Source organism: Crinia signifera, chromosome 11 (genome assembly GCF_055691185.1).
Source record: "Crinia signifera chromosome 11, ASM5569118v1, whole genome shotgun sequence".
Taxonomy (NCBI): Eukaryota; Metazoa; Chordata; class Amphibia; order Anura; family Myobatrachidae; genus Crinia; species Crinia signifera.
The window spans coordinates 124,983,813-125,004,201 of NC_139227.1; the positions used below are offsets into that span (position 1 = coordinate 124,983,813).

At 46.5% G+C, this 20,389-nt stretch overlaps 1 protein-coding gene across 15 annotated transcripts in view; it reads right to left on the bottom strand.

Moving 5' to 3' along the window:
• Positions 1–20,389, bottom strand: part of SOX6 (SRY-box transcription factor 6) — a 442,476-nt gene that overhangs the window by 402,596 nt on the left and 19,491 nt on the right. The window contains exons 1-2 of one of the 15 annotated variants that reach the window (XM_083164679.1): positions 2,179–2,320; positions 1,509–1,617 (exon numbers count right to left, since the gene is read on the bottom strand). The exons of 4 other annotated variants lie outside the window; for them this stretch is intronic. Coding sequence is in view for 4 of the 11 variants with exons in the window: in XM_083164674.1 (XP_083020800.1) it covers positions 7,091–7,160 (70 nt within the window). In the remaining 7 variants the exon portion in view is untranslated. Of the gene's footprint in view, positions 1–1,200; positions 1,326–1,508; positions 1,966–2,178; positions 2,321–7,090; positions 7,220–20,389 lie in introns of those variants that run through there. 10 more of the 15 variants (XM_083164674.1, XM_083164675.1, XM_083164676.1 and 7 more) reach the window with 10 other exon arrangements.

Below are 20,389 nucleotides of genomic sequence, written 5' to 3' on the forward strand. Positions count from 1 at the left end.
CGTAACAATCCTTATTTTTGCTGGGTGACCAATAAATGCAATTTGAATGCGTCAACTCATATCGAAGGATCTTTAAAGAGAACAAGTGAAAGTGTTCTGAGGAATGACAGAATAGGGGAAAGCGGCAAACACAATAAAGAAAAATATTCAAACAATAAGTGAAGGGAGATCAGACAGAAGTTCGGTTAGTGACGAGTTTGAACGCACACAATAATGGTCTTATCGATACAGGACAGGGATGTTCTTTGCCTTTTATCTGGTAAATTCTCAAGGACTGTATTGAGGATACACCCCGAGGAGTGTATTAATCTGTGGTCCCCAGACACAGTAATACACGGCGACAGCAGCCGCCACAACAACCAGGGGTATTGTCCTCAGAAAACCTGTGAAAAGTTCCCTATACCAGACATCAGATCAGGGCTGTGGTCTATACACGGCGCAAGGCAATACGCAGCAAGGACGGCCTCATGTAATCACACAGTACTTACTGCACAATAGGGATACAGGACATCAATGTGTCACATCACTGCCGATGGGACAAAGCACACAAGTGTCTTTACCAGCACATGGCAAAGGCAGGTTATGCCAACTGAGATCAGAAGCCGATATGCCTGATATTGCCCACTTATACCACTCACTGTACATTACAATCAACAGAAATAAAATACTGTAAGGTACTACATAAGGTAGGTTACCTGCCTTATATAATGACAAATATTTGCAGTGCTGCTTTAACCATAATGCACAAACACACACACACATATATATTTTAAGTATTTAATGTGTGCATACATAGACACATACACATATATTATATATAAATATATTCTAGTATATGTAATGTATTCTAGTATGATTATATATATATATTATATATATATATATATATATATATATATATATATACACATACATACATACATACATATATACACACACACACACACACACACACACACACACACACACACACACACACTATATAAAACTAGATAGATATCATGGATAGATATATAGATAATCACGAACAATATAATAGATCGATCTCATAGATATCACACATAAATATGTAGATAATCACAAATGATATCAGATCAATTGATAGAGAGATCATGATAGATAGATAGATAGATAGATAGATAGATAGATAGATATAGATAGATACTGAACATAGGGAATATTACACATGACAATAGATACCTTTTGCATGGAGCAGGCATGTATGAGATTATAATATGTCGCCACAACAACAGTACTGTCATAGTAAGCCAGTGTAACACCATGACCCATAACTGTCACTTCTGCTTCTCCAAAAACCATAGAATACCACCAAGTATGACACCAACATATGTAAAGCTGCAATCAGAGAGAGGCACCAGTCTACCTATACAAGAGCCAATAACCGATCAATGGGACATCATGCCATGCAGCCAGCAGGGTAGATGAGAGGAAAGTACAGGCAATGATGATACAAGACAATACAGTGAGAGATACAATCAGCCACTTACTGTGCACACAGCAGACTCCGGGGACAGATTGGCAGTGCACAGCAGCCCCAGGCTCGGGCTCTGGGACAATTTATGGGTTAAGCATTCTTTTAAGGTCAGTTTCCATGAGCTGCAGTGGAAGCAGGAGACAAGAGGGGAGAATCCGGATCAGTGCAGCTCCTGTGCCATTCCGGGAGCCGCTCTTCACTCCGGAGCAATAAGACAGAGGACTGCACTTTGCTTTTTTATCATGTCAAGTTGGGGAGTGAGATGTGTCTGAAACTTTCCCTAGAACTTTATCAGCGGCTGCTGCCTGGGAGATAACGCAGCGGGGACTAATCTTCGGCGCCCCCTTGCGGCTAAACAGGGAAATGCGCCCCGGGAGCTGGAAAGTGCAAAAATCTACCGGGACCGTTGCATACCTACCTGCCAGGGGGGAGAATACATGAGCTGGGGCAGATCCAGCAAGGGCAGAATGAGGGGGGTGACTGTACAGGCTCTGCTGAGACGAGCACACTGTAGGGGAGGGCTGGGCTTTAATTAACCCTTCAGCTCTCCACGTGTCTGGCAAGGCACACGCACACCCACTGAGGAGACATCCACGCAGGACGGGGAAGTGGGGAAGGAGGTGTATAGCCCCAGCAGGTGACAGTGCAGGTACAGAACAGCCCTCCCATTACCTCCTGCTTACAGTGATCCAGGGTGATGGCAGTGCCCGTTCGCTGGAGGAAGTTTGACCCCTTCACACGGCTGTGGGGTGTCAGACAGTTTTGGGGTCTCGGGGGGATCTGTCACTCCGGGAAAGGGCTGAGAGCGGCCATGTAAGTATTCTAAGCATTTCCCGGCGTGCAACATCCGAAAGTGAGTGGCCGGGCCATGATTCTAACACTCCCCCTCCCCGCTCCAAGGGAGGGGGCTGCAGGAGACTGGGGTAACAACAGAGGAGGGGGCTGCAGGAGACTGGAGTAACAGCAGGGGGGGTTGCTGCACTACAGGAGACTGGGGTAACAGCAGAGGAGGGGGCTGCAGGAGACTGGGGTAACAGCAGAGGAGGGGGCTGCAGGAGACTGGGGTAACAGCAGAGGAGGGGGCTGCAGGAGACTGGGGCAACAGCAGAGGAGGGGGCTGCAGGAGACTGGGGCAACAGCAGAGGAGGGGGCTGCAGGAGACTGGGGCAACAGCAGAGGAGGGGGCTGCAGGAGACTGGGGTAACAGCAGAGGAGGGGGCTGCAGGAGACTGGGGTAACAGCAGAGGAGGGGGCTGCAGGAGACTGGGGTAACAGCAGAGGAGGGGGCTGCAGGAGACTGGGGTAACAGCAGAGGAGGGGGCTGCAGGAGACTGGGGTAACAGCAGAGAAGGGGGCTGAAGGAGACTGGGGTAACAGCAGAGGAGGGGCTGCGGGAGACTGGGGTAACAGCAGAGGAGGGGGCTGCAGGAGACTGGGGTAACAGCAGAGGAGGGGGCTGCAGGAGACTGGGGTAACAGCAAAGGAGGGGGCTGCAGGAGACTGGGGTAACAACAGAGGAGGGGGCTGCAGGAGACTGGGGTAACAGCAGAGGAGGGGGCTGCAGGAGACTGGGGTAACAGCAGAGAAGGGGGCTGAAGGAGACTGGGGTAACAGCAGAGAAGGGGGCCGAACGAGACTGGGGTAACAGCAGAGAAGGGGGCTGAAGGAGACTGGGGTAACAGCAGAGAAGGGGGCTGCAGGAGACTGGGGTAACAGCAGAGGAGGGGGCTGCAGGAGACTGGGGTAACAGCAGAGGAGGGGGCTGCAGGAGACTGGGGTAACAGCAGAGGAGGGGGCTGCAGGAGACTGGGGTAACAGCAGAGGAGGGGGCTGCAGGAGACTGGGGTAACAGCAGAGGGGGGGGGCTGCAGGAGACTGGGGTAACAGCAGAGGAGGGGGCTGCAGGAGACTGGGGTAACAGCAGAGGGGGGGGGGGGGCTGCAGGAGACTGGGGTAACAGCAGAGTAGGGGGATGCAGGAGACTGGAGTAACAGCAGGGGGGGTTGCTGCACTACAGGAGACTGGGGTAACAGCATAGGAGGGGGCTGCAGGAGACTGGGGTAACAGCAGAGTAGGGGGCTGCAGGAGACTGGGGTAACAGCAGAGTAGGGGGATGCAGGAGACTGGAGTAACAGCAGGGGGGGTTGCTGCACTACAGGAGACTGGGGTAACAGCATAGGAGGGGGCTGCAGTACAGGAGACTGTGGTAATAGCACAAGAGGGGGCTGAACTACATGAGACTGTGGTAACAGCAAGGGAGGGGCTGCACTACAGGAGACTGGGGTAACAGCAGTGGAGGGGGCTGCACTACAGGAGACTGTGGTAATAGCACAAGAGGGGGCTACATGAGACTGGTTACAGCAGTGGAGGGGGCTGCACTACAGTAGACTGGGGTAACAGCAGAGGTAGGGGCTACAGGAGACTGGTAACAGCAGAGGAGGAGGCTGCACTACAGGAGACTGGGGTAACAGCAGAGGAGGGGGCTGCACTACAGGAGACTGGGGTAACAGCAGAGGAGGGGGTTGCACTACAGGAGACTGGGGTAACAGCAGAGGAGGGGGCTGCACTACAGGAGACTGGGGTAACAGCAGAGGAGGGGGCTGCACTACAGGAGACTGGGGTAACAGCAGAGGAGGGGGCTGCACTACATGAGGCAATAAGATAGAAGCAAGCTATAGGAATAAATAGAATATGGGAGTTACAAGCTTCAGAAAAGGGTAAAAAAAGAGGAGGGAGTCAGAGTGCTGAAAAGATCAGGGGGCAATAATAATACATGAAAACAGGCAGCTAAATATTGTAATGGTGTGACTTCAGTAAATGGGGTAAACAAAACATTTAGTGGGCACAGGCGGCAAAATAAAGGAGAAAAGCAGCGCAGATGGGTGCAAATAATAGTAACATACTGTATGGGTGGCTGTAGCCAATTCACTAGATTGGGGGACAACATGAGAGGGTACACACCAGACACTAGTTGGGGTATAGAGAATAAGGGGGTAATCGTATGCAGTTACAGAAGTCGTCACGAACCCAGATTAGGTAGAATTAGGGATCTTTAAGCTTTTGTACTGAGGGACAATAATCGGGACAATTTGCTGGGCTGATGTGATTGGTAACTTCTACAACTCAAAGAAACGTCCAGCGAAAGTCAGGTAAAGCGGTCAATAGAAAGTCGGGTTTTGGTCATACAGTAATTGTACATGTGCATCCCCAATACCAGGGACTATTACCTTGTATCCACAGCATCCCCAAAACCAGGGACTGTTACCTTGTATCCACCGCATCCCCCAATACCAGGGACTGTTACCTTGTATCCACCGCATCCCCAAAACCAGGGACTGTTACCTTGTATCCACCGCATCCCAAATACCAGGGACTGTTACCTTGTATCCACCGCATCCCAAATACCAGGGACTGTTACCTTGTATCCACCGCATCCCCCAATACCAGGGACTGTTACCTTGTATCCACCGCATCCCCCAATACCAGGGACTGTTACCTTGTATCCACCACATCCCCTAAAACCCGGGACTGTTACCTTGTATCCACCGCATCCCCTAATACAAGGGACTGTTACCTTGCATCCACCGCATCCTCTAATTCCCGGGACTATTTCCTTGTATCCACCGCATCCCCTAATACCCGGGACCGTTACCTTGTATCCACCGCATCCTTTAATACCAGGGACCGTTACCTTGTATCCACCGCATCCCCTAATACCGGGACTGTTACACTGTATCCACCGCATCCCCAATACCAGGGACCGTTACCTTACATCCTTCTAAAACCTTTTAATACAACCGGGACTGTTACATTGTATTCCATCTCATACCATCCACTGTTTTATTGTATCCTCCGCATTTCCTAATATCCAGGACTGTTACACTGTATCCACCGCATCCCCTGATCTTATGCTGGACCCGGGACTGTGACATTGCATCCCCTGATCTTATGCTGTACCCGGGACTGTGACATTGCATCCCCTGATCTTATGCTGTACCCGGGACTGTGACATTGCATCCCCCGATCTAATGCTGTACCCGGGACTGTGACATTGCATCCCCCGATCTAATGCTCTACCCGGGACTGTGACATTGCATCCCCCGATCTAATGCTGTACCCGGGACTGTGACATTGCATCCCCCGATCTAATGCTGTACCCGGGACTGTGACATTGTATCCCCCGATCTAATGCTGTACCCGGGACTGTGACATTGCATCACCTGATCTAATTCTGTTCCCGGGACTGTGACATTGTATCACCCGATCTAATTCTGTTCCCGGGACTGTGACATTGTATCCCCCGATCTAATGCTGTACCCGGGACTGTGACATTGTATCCCCCGATCTAATGCTGTACCCGGGACTGTGACATTGTATCCCCCGATCTAATGCTGTACCCGGGACTATGAAATTGTATCCCCCGATCTAATGCTGTACCCGGGACTGTGACATTGTATCACCTGATCTAATTCTGTACCCGGGACTGTTCCGTACATACTCCGGAGAAAACAGCTCCTAGTAATATTACACATCACAAATACACACTATCATTGTATAAACACATTGGGCAAAACAGTACCCGCTACAATGTAACCTTATTACCGGCAATGTCACGCATTATGTGTATAATCTAAGTGTTATACATGTATTATACGTGTGTGTGTCATTTCTGTACACGTCCAACTCATGTAATATCTGTGCATTATGTATAATGTATTATGTCATGTGTGCGTGTTACATATGTATAATGTATGTGTGTAATATATATGATTATAGTGTGTAATATGAACGCTAGTATGTATGTTTTGGGTGTATAATATGCATCACGTTTGTGTCTGTTTTATGTATGTGTATAGCATTGTGTATTATGAAGTTGTATACTATGTAGTTGTGTATTGTGTGATAAAATTGCATAGTATCTATGTGTAATATTTAAAATTAACTTTAATGTGAGTAATATTTAATTTGAATTTGTGTATTATGTGTGAATTTGGTATGTAATAGGAATTTGTGTAGTGTGTGTGTGTGTGTGTATATATAAAATATGAAGTATTTTGTGTGTATGTGGAATGTAATAAGAAGTTGTGTATTATGTGTGTATGTGGTATGTAATTAGAAGTTGTGTATTTTGTGAATGTGGTAATAGGAAGTTGTGTATTCTGTGTGTTATACATAATATAAAGTTCTGTATTGTGAGATATGTAATATGAAGTTGTGTATTATGTGTGATATGCCAGGTGAACTTACCTTTTATGGGTGTGTAATATTAGTGTAACTTGTGTATGTGAGTAATAATATTATGATCGTGCGTGTAATACATCCCACATGAGTAGTATATACCGTAGGTACGTGTATATCTTATATATTATAGATATGCCCCATTCCCATAAGGTCACCTGTATATAGAGATGTGTCAGGCGGTGTATAGGAATGTAATCACCTGCTGCACGACCCCCAGCCTGTGACAGCACATTATACACACACACACACATATAGGCGACAGGCACACACCGAACCCCCTCCCCTCCCCCAGACACCGGACCTACTGTGCGCTGCTAGAGTGTCAGCTCAGCGGGTCAGCATGCTGTTACTCACCGTGCCGCGACGTGTGGTGTAGTGGTGCTGCAGCCAGAGTGTAGACTAGTGAGTGTGCACCTTCCTGCATCACATCTGCCAGCCTCTCAGCCTTTGTTCCCCACGTCACGTCTCACTCCCCATGTGCAGAGCATAGGGACCAGCCGGGGACTCCCTCACCTGCTGCACTGTGCCGCACAGGTAAGGAGTACACCGGCGGCCGCACGTGTCACACCTGATCCGGGGAGATCACCCTGTAATCACTGTCATCTGTGCTGCATCCCTCTGATTTATATATACAGATTCTTAATATTGATTCGTCTGTTACTATGATTCACATGCAAATATCATAACTATACATATATATAAATATATACACACACACCATATACTGTATTCAAAATACATAATAAAATAACTGCAAATAAATATATAAATATGATATTCATAAATTATATATATATATATATATATATATATACACACAAACACTATAAATAAACACTATATATATATATATATATATATATATATATATATATATATATATATATTTGTAATATACAGCTGGTCAGTGACTGCAGACGTTTGCGGCAGATAGTAGCGGTCACATTAGTACATACAGTATTACAGCTCCGAATTGTTGCATTATTTTCCTCCTTATATTATGAATTGTTTCCTATATTTTATTGTATCAGGGGTCAATCTGATCGCGGGAATTATATGGATGCGATAAATGATTGGCACAACCCGCACACTGTTGCCGTTAATCATTTTTCGGGACTCGATCATTCGCTTTTGATGCAATAATCTTTCCTTAGAATGTGATCATCGATAAACGAGAATAGCCGCAAATAGCACAAGGTGATCGCGGGATCGCAATGGATCGAATAAAACAATTTCATCTGTCGGTTTTATGAGTTGACCGTCGGCGGCCGAGAAAAGGGAAAACGAATACAACGAATTTCCGGGTGTATTCTGTATAATTGCATTCTCTAGCTGGGTTTATAGTGTATAGGACGATGTACGATCGGACGATTCTTAATGCAGATCGAGGGGAAAGAAAGCGATTATTTTATTGATATTGGGATGAGGGAAATGTAAGCGGTCAGGATGCCCCAATCCTCACTGATGGAGAGGGGGAAGAAGGGCACTTACACAACCCCCCCCCCCCCTCCTCCCGCAACTGGCACTTCCCCGAGCAGCGCTGATTGTGTCGGGGACATGTGTGACAGGTTGTCAGGGTGTCGGTGATAATAATAAATACAGTGCGCGGGGTAAGATGTGCACTTTGTGTTCCAAGGTAAATAGAGGAGCTGGAAATAGTGTATAATGCAGCCTCTATATTAGTGGGGGAGGGTGGGGACATGAATGTCCCCTTTATTCCCCCCATTCTGCAGCCGGATACATACACACAGAATACTGCTGTCAGGGTAATGTGCTCCTCACCTGCTGTGTACACGGGACATGCCTGCTTATAGCACAATCATACACACACTTATTACACTACACCACGGGCACTCTGCACCACAACAGACATGTGCTCCACACTACATCACAGACACTGTGTTACACACTACATCAGACAGTGCAACACTTCACATTACAGACACCGCACTACAGTAAATCGCAGACACTGTGCACACTGTGTTACACACTGCACTACATCGCAGACTGCACACTCACTGCACATAACTTTGCACACTCACTGTGCTACACACTACATCACAGACACTGTGTTATACACTACATCAGACAGCGCACACTTCACATAAGACACTGCACTACATCGCAGACTGTGCACACTCACTGCACATAACTTTGCACACTCACTGTGCTACACACTACATCAGTGTGCACACTCACTGCACATAACAGAGACTGCGCTACATCAGACACTGAACACTCACTATGCACATAAGACACTACACATCAGACATTGTGCACTCACACTGCACCATATCAGACGGTTCACACTACACTACATCAAAGACTGTGCACACTGCGCTACACACTACATGACAGATACTGTGCACACTCACACTGCACATCAGACACTGATCTATTGTTAATTTATTTACAGTTTGTTATATAGCGCAGCATATTCCATTGCACTTTACAATTGGAAACAACAGTGATAAAACAAACTGGGTAGTAACAAACTGACATAGAGGTAGGAGGGCCCTGCTCGCAAGCTTACAATCTACACACTACATCAGAAACGACATACTTCTCTATATACTACATCAGACACTGTGCACACTTACACTGCACATCATACACCGCGCTACACACTACTGATCGGATACTGTGCACACTCACATTACACTAGATAATGTGCACATTTACACTGCACATCATACACTGTGCTACAAACTACTGATCAGATACTGTGCACTTACACTGCACATCATACACTGCGCTACACACTACTGATCACAGATACTGTGCACACTCACATTACACCACAGATACTGTGCACAATTGTACTGCACATTTTAAACACTGTGTGCACTCACACTACTGCAGACACTGTACCCAGTGCACACTGCACTATATTCTCAGACCCTGAGCACACTGCACATAACAGACACTGCATTACATCCACTGCACTCACCCTGCTATACATTCTACTGCAGACACTGCGCCCAGCGCACACTGCACTATATTGTCAGACCCTGAGCACACTGCACTACACACTTCTACTATTAATACTGACTACATCACACACTGGTTTTGTGTACACTCCACTATAACATGCACTACACCACATAGAATACTACTAACATTGTGTAATCTGTACTACACCACAGACGGATCCTGTGCACATTGCACTACACTAGTCAGACACTTCATCACACCCTAATGCTGCAGAACTATACTAGGCATTCCATCATACACTGATCCTGTGCGCATTGCACTACACTAGTCAGACACTACATCACACCCTAATGCTGCAGAACTACTGTATACTAGGCATTCCATCATAGACTGATCCTGTGCACATTGCACTACACTAGTCAGACACTACATCACACCCTAATGCTGCAGAACTATACTAGGCATTACATCATACACTGACCTGTGCACATTGCACTGCACTAGTCAGACACTACATCACACCCTAATGCTGCAGAACTATACTAGGCATTCCATCATACACTGATCTTGTGCACATTGCACTGCACTAGTCAGACACTACATCACACCCTAATGCTGCAAACCTACACTAGGCATTCCATCATAGACTGACCTGTGCACATTGCACTGCACTAGTCAGACACTACATCACACCCTAATGCTGCAGAACTACACTAGGCATTCCATCATACACTGATCCTGTGCACATTGCACTACACCAGTCAGACACTACATCACGCCCTAATGCTGCAGAACTACACTAGGCATTCCATCATAGACTGATCCTGTGCACATTGCACCACACCAGTCAGACACTACATCACGCCCTAATGCTGCAGAACTACACTAGGCATTCCATCATAGACTGATCCTGTGCACATTGCACCACACCAGTCAGACACTACATCACGCCCTAATGCTGCAGAACTATACTAGGCATTCCATCATAGACTGATCCTGTGCACATTGCACTACACCAGTCAGACACTACATCACGCCCTAATGCTGCAGAACTATACTAGGCATTCCATCATAGACTGATCCTGTGCACATTGCACTACACCAGTCAGACACTACATCATGCCCTAATGCTGCAGAACTATACTAGGCATTCCATCATACACTGATCCTGTGCACATTGCACTACACCAGTCAGACACTACATCACACCCTAATGCTGCAGAACTATACTAGGCATTCCATCATACACTGATCCTGTGCACATTGCACTACACCAGTCAGACACTACATCACACCCTAATGCTGCAGAACTATACTAGGCATTCCATCATAGACTGACCTGTGCACATCGCACTACACTAGTCAGACACTACATCACACCCTAATGCTGCAGAACTATACTAGGCATTCCATCACGCACTGATCCTGTGCACATTGCACTACACTAGGCAGACACTACATCACACCCTAATGCTGCAGAACTATACTAGGCATTCCATCACAGACTGACCTGTGCACATTGCACTACACTAGTCAGACACTACATCACACCCTAATGCTGCAGAACTATACTAGGCATTCCATCACACACTGATCCTGTGCACATTGCACTACACTAGTCAGACACTACATCACACCCTAATGCTGCAGAACTATACTAGGCATTCCATCACAGACTGATCCTGTGCACATTGCACTAAGGGCCTAATTCAGACATGCTCCCTGGGCTGCGAGTGTTCACAGTTTAGCGAACAGTTAGCCGCCACCCAGCCAAACTCCCTTACCTGCACGGCTGCGAAAGCGTACGCAACCGCGCACACAGAGGGAAAATCATTACAGACCTGCTCGCAGCCCTGAGTAAGCCAGGACTCGCCCTACGCTGCAAAGGCTTTGGGGAGAAGGAGGTCGTTGATATCCCGACAGCTGAATTATGCCCAGAAAATGTCGGTGGCACGCCCCTAAACACCAGAATGGTGTCAATCAACCTGCAAGCAGCGAGCAAAGAGGCTAGCTGCTTGCAGAGTGATTGACACCATGCACAGAAACACAAATCAGGATATTTATCCTGCATAGAAACAAACCTCACCAAGTGTGCACATGGCTTTTCCCATTTTGAGAACAAATTTGTCCTGCGATCATAGGCCTGATATAGGCCCACTCACAGGGCTGCAAATTCAGGCATTTATTAACAGTTTCTTATATAGCGCAGCATATTCCATTGCGCATTACAAAAGCAGACCGTGATACATCAAACAGGGTATTTACAGACAGTCAAAAGGTAGGAGGGCCCTGCTCGCAAGCTTACAATCTATAGGGAAATAGGCATTGATACATAAGGATAGATACTGTATTCTTTATTGCATCGATTCCACCAGAACGCAAGGTTCTATGACTGGTTCTGGAATTTGATAAGCTGCCTGAAGAAGAGTCTTATTGTGCTTGGGAGGGGATTCCACAAAGTGGGTGCAGCCCGAAGAAAGTCCTGCAGTCGGGAATGGGAGCGAGTAATGAGTGTGAATGATAGACGCAGATCTTGAGAGGAGCGTAGAGGTCGGGTTGGATGATATTTTGAGATCAGAGAAGAGATGTATGTTGGTGTAGTTTGGTTTATGGCTTTGTGTGTAAGTAAAAGCAGGCGATTATCGATGACCTGTGCATGCGTATGGCCTGTAGTACCTGTGACTTTTTCTATTCCCAAGCCCTTTGGCAGGAGGTCGGCGTCTGGGGTGGGAACCGACCGTTTAGTGGGAGTGCTAAGAAAATCGCAAGTTAGGCGTGGCACTTTTGAGCGAGGGTGTGCGACGTCCTCTCCAGCCCGGATATGCCTTTGTTTCATTGCAGCCACCGAGTAATACCACTTTCAGACCACACTCTGGACCCGTGTTATTGCCGTGTCCTTGTGACCCGGGTCGAGGTGCGGTGTGAAAGCGAAACTGTGAAAATTCCCGGGTTGAGCAACACTGCATTTCAACCCTGGTCTTGACCAGTGTTGAACATGGCTCTAACCAGGGTTGGGATGCAGTCTGAAATCTCCCTACCCAGGTTATTCAACACTGAATTCATCAAACGCAGCTATTGGATGATTCCTCTGTCTCCTTTCATGAGGTCAGCGGCCAGAGCCCGTAAAAACAAGCAGCACACTGCAGTGCACACGCCTGAGGCAGCATTCCGGCAGTAGCACAGCCATGTCCTCCGCTTGGTCAGATGAGGAGGTGAGGGAATGGCTGAATATAAGGGGAGAGGAAGAAATGCACAGATATAACAGGAACAGTAAAAGATGCTGTGGTTTACAAAAACATAGCTAAACGAGAGGCTCTCCCCCTGCGCGAATATGAAAGCGGCCAACTTGGGAATAAAACGGGTAGAAGTGTAGTGTGAAAGGTGACAAAAAGGAGTCTGACCCATGTTCAAAATACAGGGTTGGACCCGGGTTTGTGGTCTGAAGGCAGTAGAAGTCTCTGGCTTATGCCCAGTGTACTAATCATGCCATGGTGAGCCTCTTACAGGGGTTTGGACATAATCGATTGGCTGCAGACGTACCCATCCATTCACAGTGAACACATTCATTCCCAAGGCGGGATTTCACTCCATCGGGGCGGCGCCTTACCTGAACGCTGGACCCTGCGAACTTGTGGCTGTGTTATTAGGTCTGAATTAGGCCCAATTCCACATGACTGACCCGGGCAATGCTGCATAACACTTGAGATAGCGTCTGTGCGCACTCAGATTCTCCATACCACCCCCGAAGACCGACTCTGTCTATATCACTCGATCCTGGTGTTCCCATTTTGCTTCATGAAGTAACAAATGATGTAGTTGCTCACACGTCCCCGTATTGGGCTGAGTTAATAACATGTTTTATCATACGCAATGAGTTTTGAAACTCGTTGGAAATGATACATGGTGCTCTATCGAATCAGCTCCCAACTGTCATATTTCAAACACATGGCGGTTAGGAGCATATTGGCTGGAGCGTCATTTATCATTTGTATGTTAGATCAGTAACACAGGGGAAAAGAACTTCATTTCTACAAGGACACAGAGACTGGGAGCCTGATCCCTGGATCCCTACATTCCGGATGTTGTTTCAAAGCAAGTCACCAATATCGCATGCCATTTGCATGCAATTCCATAAAATACATTCCGTGTACGCTCGCCACGCTTGGGGCTCGGTGGCTCGCTGCGCTAGCCACGCTATATAAAATCAACTCCACGCCCTAGTGGATAGTGGGGTAATGAAATGGATAGTAAATCTTATCCTATATCTTATGCGATATCTTATGTCAAATCGCATACTAAATCGTATCCTATCTAGTGGCGCCGTGAAACTACACAAGTACCCCAATGTTTTTATGTAGATGTATAGGGGCTAGGGGCCCTGCCTATTTTTAGTCTTGGGCCCACAAAATTTCTATTGGTAGCCCTGATCCTATGCCCCATCTTTTACCCATACTATGCTTTAACCTTTAAACCTTGATTAGAACTGTAATCTCAGATGAAACTGTAACTGCACAAATGCCTAAGAGGGCTATGATTGCGTCCCCCTAATTCATATCATGTAGGTCATATATAGGAACAGTCATGGTGATCCATGACCAAGTTGATGCTATAGGCCAGATGTTAGCTGGAACCTCCCTTATCATGGGGGACAGGGGGCCCACCCAAGCTGACCAAATGTATGATGGGCTTGTACATAGTGCTCAACACACACATTTCCCCGGGCAGGGCCTGAAAAGCCAATGGGCTGGCCAGTCTGCAGCCTGAAGAGCTGGGGGGGGGGGGGGGGGGGACATTGCAGCTATACTGGAAGCCATGGCAGGGGGAGCCAGGTTTCTGCAGATTCAATGCGAATGGCATGACATTTGCAAAAACTGCCTACAAAAGAGGGCCACTGCCTTCTAGGAGACAGATGCTAGAGGTCCTCTAGTGTATGTCAAGGGAAGGCAGCGCCTCCAGCGCTACACAGAGGTGCGGTTTCTGAAGATGCCATTAGCCACTGTAACCCATAAGCTAAAATCCAAAGAAATGACAGGAGACATCAACAGCTAACTTGTCTTCAGGCTCCTAGCAGGAACCGAATGTTGCACCACAGCATCTCAGTGGGGTTTAAACCTGGATTTTGCAAACTATGATTGCTGACTTGTGGCATGATCCAAATTTAGAGTATTATAGCATTAAGAAATTAGTTAATGTAGAGATGAGACTACCCCAAAGCATCACCAAGTTCGATGATAGGATGAAGTTCTTTTGCTGAAAGGCAATGATTGCTTTTTGCTGATTTCATCTTGTCTGTTCAGGGGACACTGTTCCAGTAGTATGTGAATTTACTGGGATGTCCAGCGGGAAGACTGGCCACAGTCTTCAGTGTTCGCTGTCTGCAATTAATCTTTCTCGCTAGATGGGCTGTGTAATTGTTACTCTGAGATCATTACAGACGTCTCTTCCCCTTGGCATGGTGGCAACACTAATCTGAATGCTCCAGGCCGAATCTGCATAGACGAGGAGGCACACCCCAAAAACGCGAAATACTCATGTTGACCCAGCTGTTCAGTCAGCCTCGTTGTTTCAAATTTTACATTGAAATTAGATATCTGACCATTTTAGGACTTGTTTAGGATTACATGATTGTCAATTATGAGTTGACACTGGAGTGGGACAGTGCATTGACAGGCCCTATAACTACATTTGGGTACTTTGGCAGTGATTCCATTCTGGCCTCCTGGAACCCCAAGCAGCTTTCAACATGAATACAGAGAGGGCATCTTCCAGCACGCACAGATCCAGCCCACGCACACTGAAGCAGAGACAGACAGCAACTGAACGTCTGCAAGCTGCATCCATATGTAACCGCTTTACAGATGTACTTAAAACAAAGTTGGGGACCACAGGAAATGTGTGAAGGGCCACACCTAGCAGTTACGCTTTTATTTTAATTTTATAGCTGTAATTATTTTTAGGGGATGATATCAGATTCCATAGCATTAAGTACGTTTATTTTATAAACACTAATAACGAAATTAGAAAAAAACATTCATTGCGCTACATTCCAAGGGATGCTGTAATTTCTGGGATCTGTAAAATCGGTATCTGTGGGAGTTAATATTAAACGTAAACAGCCATACGTCAGGAAGGGTGTGCGAGATACTTGCCAGCAGTGGACTACAACACACAGAGTGCCACAACACCCATTCCACGTCTAAATCCAACACACGAGCTTATTAAATACTGTACGTCATTAACAGCTAAAAATATAGGAGAGAGCGCGTTGCAGATTAAATGGGATTCGTGCCATGGAAATGAGCAGCAGAAATTCAAACTACATTAACTCAATTGTAAAATGCTGTGTAGGACGTGGGCGCTATACAAATAAATGTTACTAATTCCGCTGGGCCTGCAGTAATAGGAGTGGGATAAAGTGGCCTCAGTATCGCCAGAGTGGCGGCAATGAAAGCGTTAAAGGATGGCGATGATCAAAATGTTCTATTCGACATGTGAAATGTAAGAACAGAAAAATGAGATGAAATACCTATTTCATTGTTACGATTTGTTTCCATTTTAATTCTGTTCCCTTTTAACCCCTTTATCACCTGAGTAGGTTTGCAAATGAATGAACGGAGTTGATTTTACGCTTTCTTGTGCCAGCGTCGGCTGAAGCAGTGATGGAAAACAGCCACTGTTTCTCTGAAGGACGGATGCGGCTTTCATTGGGTAACATATAATAAAATAATTTCTTTTAGATGCATCGGTAAAACCTCCCGAATATGTATCGCCCCTTCAGTCACTTTTCTACATCTGATTCTGCTGTCAGTTGTCACTTATTATATTTCCATGTTATTTTCCTACAGAGGTTGAGTGATACGTACAGCGTATTTTCCTGTCGTTCTTCCATGTGACACACGGGCCAGTCATGCTGTAAATAACTCTCATCACCTGAATATCTGTTACACCTCGCAGACATTTCATCCCAAAAACGGATATTGTGCACCTGACAGAAAACCACGTTCCACTAAACACAGCGCACAAAGATTTGTTTTGCTTGGTCGCAGAAGATCACAAGAATTGAGCAGCTAACGCACAAACGCAATTGTACCACGTGATAAATATTTGTCAATGCAATTAATAACAATTCTGATCTGGAATTAGGATTGTGATATACGGCTCATTATCCCCTGTAGAAGCTTTCCGTTTCTTTTGGATTACAAGAGATATTGTGGATGTGAAATGACTAATTACTCCTATCTCCAAACCTCCTAAAGACTTGTTGGATTTTAGATGCAAGTTAGAATATTGTGTGTTCTAGGTATAAATGATATTTATCGGAAGCCTCTACTGCAAACTTATTTGTCTCATGTTGTTTGTTTGTTCTGAGCACATTTAGGAGTAAGTTTACTACTATGGCTTTCAGATTGCAATGCCGGGTCATTCCCGGGATGTTCCTGTTCCATCCCGGGTTTGGCAATCACGGCCGGATCTGAACAATCCACGCTTACGCGGACACGCCCCCTTTTCTCCGATCGGCAGGTGGGACATTGAATCCCGCCTGCTGATTAGCGGTCGGTCAAGACAGCACGGCCGGATCTTGACAATCCACGTTTACGCGGACACGCCCCCTTTTTCGCCAATCGACAGGTTGGACATTGAATCCCGCCTGCCGATTAGCGGTCGAGTAAAACAAAAATGGGCCAGGGTCACGGCTGCGGGACATACCGACAGTCGTGACCCAGGAATACCGCCCCTAATTCCCCAATTGGATTAGCCAAGGCTGAGCTGATCACTGGGCTGAGTGAATGAGTTATCAGAATCTGCTCACAGAGTATTTCAGACAGACTCAGGGTCACTGATCTTGGTGGCGGCACGCTGATAAGAATGAGCGGCATAGGCTCGAGCAACGTGCTGGAAACCTACCATGCACAAATTGTCTGCCGTGACAGACTCCAGCCCGGATTCTGCTGACTCTAATTTCTGCAGCCGAATTCTCCTGTAGTGACCGGCAAGGGATAGGAATTAGTGCTAGAGCTTCTGCATACAACTGTAGCACTGCACAGTATGTCAGACATATGATCATTAGAAGTCCATTGCCCATGACCGTAGTAATGCTGCTAATAGCTGTACGCCCAATGTTACTTCTGACACTGAATCCTCACTGACTGCAAGACCATTGCTCCATAGCACCCAACACTGACATAGGGACCATCTCAGAATCAGGCATGGGGTTGGAGAACCCTCACCTTAGCTGGCCAATTTTGAAATGAGAAAATCCATTGTGCAAGGTTGTCCTGAACAGCGTACTCTTATGCACTCCCTCAGGTGGAATAGTCATTCAGTTACATTTCACTCTGATCATTCCCAGGACAGTTGGCTTAGAGCAGTGGCGGATTTAAGGGGGGGCGAACGGGGCGGTCGCCCCCCCCCCCCCCTAGGCCAGTGGAATCACTATGCTGATAGCTGAGGATCCCTTTTTCCAGGGATACCAGAATTTTTAAAATAGGCCCTGGGGAACTGGAGATATCCAACTTCAAAGCAGCAGTCCACATCCGACCTGTTAATGGCTCTTCCCAGTCATATTTCTCAGGTTCTATCTGACATAGGGCAGTATTCAATGAGGCTGATTCGCCATGTTTTATGGTGATTTTGTGCTATTTTAGTGCTGTACGGCAATTTTTTGACTAAAACAGTGAATCACCCTATTCAATGACCAGATGGCGAATACATTTCAAGATTTTTATCGCCATGATTCACCGAGTAGCAATCGCTATCTTTTTATGGTGAAGTGGAATGTGAACTTTTAAAATAAAGTGTTTTTGTTTTTTACATTTGTTTTTTGGAGGGGCATGCTATTTTTATTCATGTGCTGTAAGCACATGAATATATATTTAATAAAAAAAAAAAATATATATATATATATATATATATATATATATATTTTTTACACAGAGCAGCCAGCAGGGGGCCGGAGCCGAGCCGCTCATTAGATATTTATATATTCACTGCACCTGTTGGCTATCCCGGGGGGGCAGCCTGTGCTGCCTGGCTCCCGGGAGCCCACCTCCCCCCACAAACGTTCTGGGGCAGGTAGGGAGACTTCCATCTCCCTGCCTGCCACCGTCCTCAGGCTCCCTGCGGCATCGCCGCAGGAGTTAAAATTCGCCGGTATGGGGCAGTGAGCCCCTGACTCGTTGAATACTGGAGCCGGCGAGGCTCCGGAACGCGGCGGGCAGTGGCGAATGTGCAGCGAATCCTAAACAGGATTCGCTGCACATCGTCAAAATTCTCATTGAATACTGCCCTTAGAGTTTTCCAAAAGCTGGGACTCTTTCTGTCGTCACTAGCGGCTTTTCTCTATCATGCCCAGAACCAGAGCTATCAGCCTTCCAACAGCCGATCCCTGCTCCAGCTTCAAACGTCTGGTGTAAAGTTTTATATTTTTGTCAATGGATTGCTCTGGCTCCTGACCTCTGATCCCAAAGTTCCCAGCACCTCCTGAAAGTTGGGACTCTAGATTTTTATACTATTGAATGCTAAGAAATCTATTTCCAGATAATGGCGATATCTGCAGTCAAACAAGCTGCCCTTCCACCGGAAAATGACGAATATATAATGACGCCGCCTCTCTCACCCAGTAGCTGATATAGCTGGGCTTTCTCTCCCTATCCTGCCGTCCTATTGGCCGGTGGGCTGTAAAGTAGATGGTTTGCCACCCTGATTGCTCACAGACAGTGTGGGGTGGGCTGTGTCTGCAGCACGGTGGGTGTGTGCCCGGTTTCAGGATGATGTCGCCTGATGAGCGGGAGCAGCCACAGCCTGGAGCTCCCCTGTGTGTGCAGTGTCCGGCTGCACATACAGTGTGTTGTATGTGTGATATACTATGTATGTATTTCGGGTGAGCTGTGTGTGATGTGAAATGTACATGTGTGTATGTGGTGTGCTATCTATATGTGTGCAATGCAGACCCATCATGCAAGGTTTTTTCTTTAACATTTATTATTTTTATTTTTGAATTATTATTATTATTTGGGGGGGGGGGGGGGGGGTATTTGCAGTCTTACAATGGGAGGAGTCAGGAATAGGAAGGGGAGGGGTCAGGACTGGAGGGGGAGGGTCAAGTTTAAACCGTAAACCGCCCACCCTAGAAGAGAAGTCTAGATCCGCCACTGGCTTAGAGCAATACATACAGAACTTGTGCACAATATATGGAAGTGAGACACAAGCAACCCTGGAATAGGTTTCTAAGTGAACAGACTATAAAGGGATTTAACTTGATCTTAAATATATTTAAAGTAGAACTAAACATAAAATTTACTATGAGGCTTATTCGCTAATTCATGTTGGCCAAGTATGTCCTCATTTTTTAACGCTATCCCAAAAGTGCAGTCCCGGTCAGCTTGTGTCCTAGCTTCGCAGTCAGTGACTGAAGTGCAGCTTGTGGAGTTCTAATGTTAATATGTTTGAGATGAATGACAACTACATGGGATTTTACTTGTGGGTGTCAAGCAAACAATTAAAACTTGTATTGCTAGATAGGCACTAAGGAGCAAATCAACCAACGCCTGGAGCTATTCAATTAGCGAGACTGCAAACCCACGACTAGACGATTTCTGCTCACACCCTCCTGAGGTGCGGACATACCGAGTGCCCAACAGCTCTGCGCCAGGCACGTAAGTCTGACAATGCCATTGACCACGACAAAACCCTAAATTGCATCTCCTGAATTAGGTGCCA